Source organism: Haliotis cracherodii, unplaced genomic scaffold (assembly GCF_022045235.1).
Source record: "Haliotis cracherodii isolate W230 unplaced genomic scaffold, xgHalCrac1.p SCAF_5, whole genome shotgun sequence".
NCBI classification, from domain to species: Eukaryota; Metazoa; Mollusca; class Gastropoda; order Lepetellida; family Haliotidae; genus Haliotis; species Haliotis cracherodii.
Genome location: NW_027266308.1, coordinates 68,817,816 through 68,828,539, shown reverse-complemented (window position 1 = coordinate 68,828,539; position 10,724 = coordinate 68,817,816). Strand labels below are relative to the sequence as shown.

Below are 10,724 nucleotides of genomic sequence, written 5' to 3'. Positions count from 1 at the left end.
GCCCCGCCCAGAGGGACCGTCTGTTGCCGCCAGAACCAAACCAACCAGCCCGGCGCCATCATGAGAGTGTTCCTCCTGGTCTGTGTGATGTATCTGCAGTGGAGATGTACACAAAGTGGTAAGCTGACAATGAACAAAACCAATATTCCAAAAATATGTTCCAAATATTTTGCAAATATATGACTTCTGAATCACGTGTTCCCACGACGCAATAGTTCAAGGCCTGCTTTGACAATATAGCTGTTCAAAATGTATAAATTAAAATGTCTTAGAATTGTAATTTTAGTGGTATGTTATTTGAAAGGATATACTCGTCATGTGAAACATTTGAACTAAATTGCTAAACTTTGTGATAAAGACCAATTTTAAAGTTTTTGAAACAAAGTTTTTCTTGATTTGCAACGATGTGTAAGGACGGAAATCATGATTTCCGCCCGGGGGCACATGTGCCTTGTGGCCAGTAGCAACCCTGATGAACATGTGCAGAACAAAACATTATTTTACTTATAGTTTACTTAAAGTAGAGATTCTTGGCACTTCAGTAGCGAGTAAACTGACCACACATGCTTTGAAGAAGAGGAGAGTTTTTCTTTAATTTGCAATATGTACATCAGACCAAATCTTATTTTAAAAAATCTATGACACTTGAATTATAAATCGCATCAAAGAACTTTGGACAAAGTGAAAAGAATTAATCAAGGATCCAGGGACCCACCCAATTCCCTACCCCCATACGAGGTCTGTCAGTTCATCTGAAGTAGTGAAACACTATTTGCCAATGTATGTTTACGTTGCTTATTGTGCGCATCAACTGATACCGTGCCTCTATGTCCCGTTTTAGACACTGGTCCTTTCTGGGAACATCTGTGCTAGTTGATTGACATGGCTAATGTAAAACACGCATGTTTAACATGATTTCTTAGTGATGTTATTTGCACGTCAATGTATCAGCATTTTCACGCTTGCCGGAATAATAGCTTTCAATAGTTAATGTATTTTTACTTCAATAACCGACTTTAAATAAAGTTTCTTGTACCCTGTGACATATTTAATGATGGCCTTATAACCCTTCAAGGTCACACGTCTCAGTATCTGCTGCACAATTAGTCGTTGGCAGTTAGTTTGCAAAGATGGACGATTAGTTGTTGCCTAGCACGTCACTAAAAGGAACAATAATTGTTGCCTAGGACGTCACTAAGAAAAACAATAGTTGTTGCCTAGCATTTCACTAAGAGGAACAATTGTTGTTGCCTAGCACGTCACAAAGAGAAACAATAGTTGATGTTGTGTGTGTGTGTGTGTGGGGGGGGGGGGGGGGGGGGGGGGGTGGGTGGGGTGGCGGCACGGGCGGCCCAGTTGTCTAAGGCGCCGCGATTCGCTGTGGGTTCGAATCCTGCTTCGGCCCGATTATGTTTCTAGGTTTGTCAGCACCATACCCGTGCTCGTGGGTTTCACCGAAGTGGTAAACGTCTAATTATATAAGACCAGCATGACTTAGGGCTTTCCTCCCACATTTAGCTGACACGCCGTGATATGACTGGAATACTGTTAAAAGCGGTGTTAAACACAACGATTCTTCAATACTACTGTTATAAACAATTTAAATCATTAAATGTAGATAGATATTTAAGTTTTGACGTCCCTCGTTCAAACTGGTCGTCATGACGTACACGGTGGAGTCTAACCAACGACTGCGAATACAGTGTGTGTGGATCTAAAGATTTACTCCATGTTGAAAATTGAATGCATTACTTTAGTGGAAATAACTCTTCATGCGCTTATAAATCTTTTAAAGAACAATAACAGCAACACTGCCTTATATTTACATTTTTGAAAACTAGCGACATTTACTGACAGTCTTGCTTGACAACGGAATAAGGATCTGTACCGAAACGTCGCCTTTACAGTATTCAAGAAGTTGTTATCCATAAATTGTGTCTTCTTTGACATCCGTCAACTTCTAAGTAATGCCTTTGAAACAAGACATTTAATGTTACCTGTGCCCTGTCATTTTTAATTAAGGCCTCATATTAATTGAAATGTCTGTCTAATTAGAATATCGGGTCCACCCCAACACTGTTAAATTGTGAGCCTGGAGGGTCGGGTGGGTTACTAATTACGACCTCCTTTGTGTCCAAGGAAGAGTCTCAACCACTTCCACAAACTGATGTTATTACCCCTTTCTGTAGCAATAGAATGTCGGATAATGGCTGGAACTGATCACCACCTACTACGTGGATTTCCCCACCTCTCCTTGGGAGTGTTATTCAAATGTAAGGTCATTTTACTGGTTGTGTGGCCCGAGTTCAGACCAATTGTTACCAAACTTATCTGTGCTCGTTTGTTTCACCAAAGTAGAAAACATCACAGAGCTGCATCACTCTCCTCCCTCCCTCCCTCCCTCCCTCCCTCACTCACTCACTCTCTCCCTTCCTCCTTCACTCACACTCTCCCTTCCTCCCTCCCTCCCTCACTCACTCACTCTCTCCCTTCCTCCCTCCCTCCCTCACTCACTCTCCCTCACTCACTCACTCTCTCCCTCACTCACTCACTCTCTCCCTCACTCACTCTCTCCCTCACTCACTCACTATTTCCCTCCCTCCAACCTCACTCACTCCCTCCCTCACTCACTCTCTCCCTCACTCACTCACTCACTCCCTCCCTCCTTCACTCACTCACTCACTCACTCACTCTTTCACTCACTCACTAACTCACTTACTCACACCCACTGACGTGTCATAAATCGATTGACTGCCAAGTGTCCGCTATGAATCTATTGTCACACGTGTGTGATGTATGAGGGGGCACCTGCTTGTCGGGAACAACAACGCCAGGGACGACCCATGCGTAACCAGAGCTGGTGCACAATCGTTGGAATGGATTTCCAGGTACACAGACATGGAAACATGTGTTGTACTGATTTTTCACACCTACCATGGCGCAGATTAAATCGATGTGTTTGTTGATTAACGATGTCACGTCACTTTTAAAGTGCAATCCGTCAGGCTCAATCGTTCCTTTGCCTTGGGGGATGGAGTGCTGGGGATGGGGTGCTGGAGATGGGGTGCTGGGGATGGAGTGCTGGAGATGGGGTGCTGGAGATGGGGTGCTGGAGATGGAGTGCTGGGGATGGAGTGCTGGGGATGGAGTGCTGGGGATGGGGTGCTAGGGATGGGGTGCTGGGGATGGAGTGCTGCAGATGGAGTGCTGGAGATGGGGTGCTGGGGATGGAGTGCTGCAGATGGAGTGCTGGGGATGGGGTGCTGGGGATGGAGTGCTGGGGATGGAGTGCTGCAGATGGAGTGCTGGAGATGGGGTGCTGGAGATGGGGTGCTGGGGATGGAGTGCTGGGGATGGAGTGCTGGAGATGGAGTGCTGGAGATGGAGTGCTGGGGATGGAGGGCTGGGGATGGAGTGCTGGGGATGGGGTGCTGGAGATGGGGTGCTGGGGATGGAGTGCTAGGGGGGATTTTCGTGTAATGGGGTGTGTTTAGAGATGTGATGGGGTATGAAGCTTTAGTAACCGCTTTGGCATGCATTTGGAAAATTCTCGAATCTGATTCTGACTTTCAAATCACAATAATCCAAACCTTAATAGTACAGTGATGTGTGACGTAGAACAAGTCCTTGTGAGACTTGTTTACCTTCTATAGGGGTGTCTAGGTCATGTTGGCCTACAAGTACACTTTCACTGTCTGTCATACGCGAGTAAAGTGTGATGAGTGAGTGAGTGAGTTTGACTTTACGCCGCTTTTAGCAATATTCCAACAATGTCACGGCGGGGGACACCGGAAATGGGCTTCACACATTGTACCCATGTCGGGAATCGAATCAAGGATTTCGGCGTGACGAGCGAACACTTTAACCACTAGGCTACCCCACCGCCCCAAAAGTGTGATAACGTTGAAGAACATGTTTGAGCACATACTGCGCCATACTTGCAACTCCAGTGTAGTTTGGTATGTTTAACACGGCGGAATACGCTCTTCAATATGTCTCCCATCACCTGGATAATCAACGGCCCGTGTCCATTGATGGCCCCAACACATCCTACTTCACTCAATATTTTCAACAACACGCGTTCAATTTTCTCATGGTGGAATGGAGATTAAAAATTGAGAATTGGTAGATTTGAACAGACTTCACTGAAACGAACACGTTGGGCATGTGTATCTCACTACAACTCATTATAAAACATGTAAGGTTTGATGTGTAAGAAAGAAAAGAAACGCTCCCGGATCGGCCCACACGTAATCACACACCCACACAAACACGCACACACACACGCACACGTACATTCACACTCACACGTACTCGCACACTCACACGTACACGTACACGCACACCCACACGCACACTCGCACGTACACGCACACTCACACTCACACACACACAAACACACGTACACTCACACGTACACTCACACGTACACGCACTCTCACACGCGCACACACACTCACACATACACTTACACACACACGCACACTCACACGTACATGCACACTCACACACACACTCAAAATTACACGCACACTCACACGTACACGCATACTCACACACACTCACACACACTCAAACGCACACTCAAACGCACTCACAAGCACACACGTACACACACACTCACACAAACACTCACACGTACACACACACTCACACGTACACACACACACGCACACGCACACGCACACGCACATGGGTACATAGCTTCTCTGCCCACATTCCTGCAGCCAATCACCGATGTCCCCTCTCATGATGTGAGTACATCTGGAAATGCATGAGCATCTCTCTTCTTTGGCAAAACAAAACTTCCCACTTTGAGCAGATGCTAAAAGAACAGTCACCTCTACGACAGATGGCCTACTTACAATTCACACTTAGTTCAGGGCCAAAAGAACAGTCACCTCTACGACAGATGGCTTACTTACAATACACACTTAGGTCAGGGTTCACAAAGACAATTCTCTTCTACGACAGATGGCTTACTTACAATTCACACTTACTTCAGGGTCCACAAGAACAATTCAACTCTACGACAGATGGCTTACTTACAATTCACACTTCCTTCAGGGTCCACAAGAACAATTCAACTCTACGACAGATGGCTTACTTACAATTCACTCTTAGTTCAGGGTCCACAAAGACAATTCTCTTCTACGACAGATGGCTTACTTACAATTCACACTTAGTTCAGGGTCCACAAAGACAATTCTCTTCTAAGACATATGATATACTTACAATTCACACTTAGTTCAGGGTCCACAAAGACAATTCTCTTCTAAGTCATATGATATACTTACAATTCACATTTAGTTCAGGGCCCGTTTTGGTAGCGACAAGAAAATATTGTGAAATCGGGAATCATATACCATGCTATGTTGTAGGGAGACATGTAATATATACGTGCTGTGTTGTAGGGAGACATGTAATATATACGTGCTGTGTTGTAGGGAGACATGTAATATATACATGCTGTGTTGTAGGGAGACATGTAATATATACGTGCTATGTTGTAGGGAGACATGTAATATATACGTTATGTGTTGTAGGGAGATATGTAATATATACGTGCTATGTTGTAGGGAGACATGTAATATATACGTACTGTGTTGTAGGGAGACATGTAATATATACGTGCTGTGTGGTAGGGAGACATGTAATATATACGTGCTATGTTGTAGGGAGACATGTAATATATACATGCTGTGTTGTAGGGAGACATGTAATATATACATGCTGTGTTGTAGGGAGACATGTAATATATACGTGATGTGTGGTAGGGAGACATGTGATATATACGTGCTGTGTGGTAGGGAGACATGTAATATATACGTGCTGTGTTGTAGGGAGACATGTAATATATACGTGTTATGTTGAAGGGAGACATGTAATATATACGTGCTGTGTTGTAGGGAGACATGTAATATATACGTGCTGTGTTGTAGGGAGACATGTAATATATACGTGCTGTGTTGTAGGGAGACATGTAATATATACGTGCTATGTTGAAGGGAGACATGTAATATATACATGCTGTGTTGTAGGGAGACATGTAATATATACGTGTTATGTTGAAGGGAGACATGTAATATATACGTGCTGTGTTGTAGGGAGACATGTAATATATACGTGCTGTGTTGTAGGGAGACATGTAATATATACGTGTTATGTTGTAGGGAGACATGTAATATATACGTGCTGTGTTGTAGGGAGACATGTAATATATACATGCTGTGTTGTAGGGAGACATGATATATATACGTGCTGTGTTGTAGGGAGACATGTAATATATACGTGCTATGTTGAAGGGAGACATGTAATATATACGTGCTGTGTTGTAGGGAGACATGTAATATATACGTGCTATGTTGAAGGGAGACATGTAATATATACGTGTTATGTTGTAGGGAGACATGTAATATATACGTGCTGTGTTGTAGGGAGACATGTAATATATACGTGCTGTGTTGTAGGGAGACATGATATATATACGTGCTGTGTTGTAGGGAGACATGTTATATATACGTGTTATGTTGTAGGGAGACATGTAATATATACGTGCTGCGTTGTAGGGAGACATGTAATATATACGTGCTGTGTTGTAGGGAGACATGATATATATACGTGCTGTGTTGTAGGGAGACATGTAATATATACGTGCTGTGTTGTAGGGAGATATGTAATATATACGTGCTGTGTTGTAGGGAGACATGTAATATATACGTGCTTTGTGGTAGGGAGACATGTAATATATACATGCTGTGTTGTAGTGAGTCAAGTAATTAACACGTGATGTGCCGTGTTTCTGTTTTCCAGCTTTCCTCTGCTCCGCGTCCCAGTGCGTACCGGAAGCAACATGTGAAGGGGGCGTCTGCGTTTGTCCTGTAAACCTTCCCGACGGCGATGGAAGATTCTACTGCTATCAAAAAGGTAGGTGTTCATACATTATTTTAATGTTTTATTGAGCAGGTTAGGGGCACATTTCCTGTAATCGCAGTATTAAACATGTATATAATAGTTCTTGCATCTCCCAACGTGTCCCCTCATCTACAGTTCTCCGCATTTCCAACATTATTCCAGTTAATCATGGCGCGTCAACGTAGCATGGGAGGAACACCCCAAGTGACTATGGTCGTAGAAGTTTGCGACATGTGCGCAACCATTGCCCGTTGGTATAGTTATAATCAGGATTAATCTGGGATTCGAACCCACGAGAAACAGGTCATAGCACGGCTAGGGGACACAACTCTCAACAGCGAATTGAGGTGTCTTACATCAATAGGCCATCCGGGTCCCCCAAGAGAAATATTCTAATATTTAATGAACAAACAAAACATGAATGTATTATGTATGTGGACAATTGTGTTTCGGTGGAATGAGATATTCGACACACCTGGCTTTAACTTCCAGCTGATCGACTAGTTGGCATCGAGTATGGCGATCCGCTGGTGCACACTTTGATCCCAAACGAGAATTACCGTTTCCCCACCCCCTGCGGACACATGGTACTGAAGGGGAACATTCCCGGAGACTGCTACATCTCCGTGTACGCCAACGGCCCCGACCTGGACACCATCAGCAGCATCTCGCGTACCTTCATCAACGGGATAGAAATCATCATGAAGAAGCACAGCAATGAAACCCGCATGATCGTCAACACAGGCGTGGTGCGTATAGATAGATAGATAGATAGATAGCTAGATAGATAGATGGATGGATGGATGGATGGATGGATGGATAGATAGATGGATGGACGGACGGACGGACAGACAGACAGATAGGTACTTTTTACTTTTAGGGAGGTAGGTAGGTAAATACAGAGAGCAATAGATAGGGAGAGACACAGTCAACTACGTTTATTACGAACACCCCACCCCCCCCCCCCACACACACACACACACAAACATAGAGATAGAGAGATGGAGTAAGAGAGAGATAGAGACAGTGTGAGGGATCGAGAGCGAGGGAGGGAAAGAAAGGGGGGGGGGGGGGGGGGGGGAGAGGGAGAGACAGAAGACCCGCGTGTCGTTCTTTATCCCTTCCTAAGCTCGAAACCTCCAACGATCAAGCTGCCCTGTGTTTGACAACTACTAAGGGAGGTAAATCCATATCACACTTCCTGTTGCAACCCGGCCACGACAACACTCTATATTTTACTAGTGTTTCAGTCATTTTCTGCTACTGACAATCAATTTCGACAGACACATAACAATGTAAACCTCTGGTTTGCCAGAATGGATTACAGGTCGATATGATATATTGCTTTCTGCGACATAAAGCATCCACTCACACACCAAACCGATGTTGTTTGCAGGCCCCAGACACATATTTAAAGACATATTTAAATATAATCATCATCATCATGATTGTTGTTGGTAGTGGTGGTTATGCTGGTAGTAGTAGTAGTAGTAATAGTAGTAGTAGTAGTAGTAGTAGTAGTCGTCATTATCATCATCATCATCATAATACTCATCATCTATTGATATTATCATCAATTCTTCCTCTTCTTTTTCTTTCTCTTTTTTCCTCTTCGTCTTATTATATGATAATGTCTCTTCCAGGAGTTTCGGAAAAAGGACCTCCCTGTGACGTACAGTGTGACGGATGGGATGGTCAACATAGATATCAGGGAGTGTTCCACGGTGATCAAGTACTACTCCCCTAACCCATACGTGGTCATCGACATTCCAAAGTCGGGCAATCTCTACCAGGGTTCCATGCTGCCGACAGATGACCCTGAGATGACCTTGAAACAACAGGCCGAGAGATATAACCTCACCGTGAAACAAGACACGCTAGTGATGGCCATCAAAAACATCAATTCGAAATCCAGGTACGTCTCAGGTCTACAGGTCCCGTGTTAGATAACATGGCGTATCACTAGTATGGGCATGGTTTGAAGTAAGCAAAGTAATGTGGACACCGTCGTTGAAGAAAAAACACAGAATTCTTGACGTTGAATGTAGTTATATTGAAGTATGGTTGTGATGACAGGTTAAGTCTCTATCGAAGTGTAGATGTTACGACAGAGTAATTCTCTGTCGAAGTATGTTGTGACGACAGAGTCACTTTAAATCGAAGTATGGTTGTGACGACAAAGTAACGCTATATCGAAGTATGGTTGTGACGACAAAGTAACGCTATATCGAAATATGGTAGAGACGAAAAAACACAGTAACGCTATATCGAAATATGGTAGAGACGAAAAAACACAGTAACGCTATATCGAAATATGGTTGAAACGAAACATCGAATGGTAGTAGTATCATTATTTTAGTAGTTGTAGTAGTAGTAGTAGTAGTAGTAGTAGTAGTAGTAGTAGGAGAGGCAACAGGAGCAGCAGCGGTAGTAGCAGCAACAGTGGTAGTAGAAGTAGTAGTTGGAGTAACAGTGGTAGTAGCAGTAGCAGTAGTAGTAGTAGTAGTAGCTGTAGCAGCAGCAGCATTAGTAGCAGCAACATTGGTAGTTGTGGTAGACTTGGTCGTGGTAGTAGTAGTAGTAGTAGTAGTAGTGTTAGTAGTAGTAGCAGTAGCAGGAGCAGCATTAGTAGAAGTAAGAGCAATAGTAATACAAACAATATTATTATTAGCAGTAGTAGTAGTAGTAGTAGTCGTAGTAGTAGTAGTAGTAGTAGTAGTCGTAGTGGTGGTGTTAGTAAGGATAAGGGTGAACTTGGGCCTATTCGCGACCAGCTCTGAGCTTGGTATTGTCTCCCATCTCTTCAGTGAGTGTCAGACGCTCCACGACCAGTTCAACTCCTACTGCCTCGACGTCGCGGACGAGGACATGGCCACCTTAATCTGCGGCCAGTTCGTGTTCACCGACGACGGAGAACAGTGCCTGTCCCGCCATAAGAATGCAAGAGAACTCCTGGGCACCATGACGGAGTGCTTCCTTGACGTCTGTCTCTACAAGAAACCCCCCTGTGACGTCATCAGTAAACACTTCTTCACATGCGAGGAACCGCTGAGGGCGGAGTTGGCCAGCTTCAACTGTAACTGGTAGAAAGAACTCCATTCAACACTTCCCCAATAAACAGCTTCGCTACGTGTAATATTCTTTATAGTTGTATATCACCATGGGAAGACACGGCCGACCGATATGGATCCTTTTCGCAAAATCGCCGACCAATCAGCATCCACTAATCAATTTCTCCTTTAAAATCACGATCAGTGTCCACCGAGGGCCTTGCAGCGCATAGTGTAAGCGTTCTGTGTCAGAAAACAGTGTTCACGGCTTGATATAGTCTGACATTACAGAAACAATAATATGAACCAGTCGACCAATCAGCGACCGCTTAATTACACACCCATGTTTGATTGTGGCTAAAACTGAAACAAACAGGAAATGGTTAATCGATGGTGATGTATTTGATACAGGTATTATAGTTGTGTATTGGACCTGAAGCTTGCAGTGTTTCGGCGACCGTTTTCTGCCTAGAAACCTTTCGATAACGTTTGTAATTGTTTGGTCAGTTTCAATTTTCGAGTGTATACTTTCTTTTGCCCGCCATTATATTTCTAAAATAACTTATTAAATTGACTCACAGGTATGGATCAAGTTTATGATTGTAAATAATAATTCATACAAAACATTTTCACTCTGAGCTAAAAGCCTGGTGAATTCCACTAACTTAATTAGTAACCGAGGCCCGGAATTTACTATACTGTCTGGTAGATTGCACGAAGATGCTGAAGATAAGTAAATATCACTTATTTAATAAATAC

General features: G+C 43.7%; 1 protein-coding gene across 1 annotated transcript; it reads left to right on the top strand.

Annotated features, from left to right (window-relative positions):
• Positions 1-10,051, top strand: LOC139442558 (uncharacterized). The gene is made up of 5 exons (XM_071223382.1): positions 1-118; positions 6,814-6,927; positions 7,408-7,664; positions 8,559-8,830; positions 9,723-10,051. Exons 1-5 carry the CDS (start codon positions 61-63, stop codon positions 10,000-10,002), a joined length of 981 nt encoding a protein of 326 aa, XP_071079483.1. The 5' UTR covers positions 1-60; the 3' UTR covers positions 10,003-10,051.
• Positions 10,052-10,724: the final 673 nt, after the last annotated feature.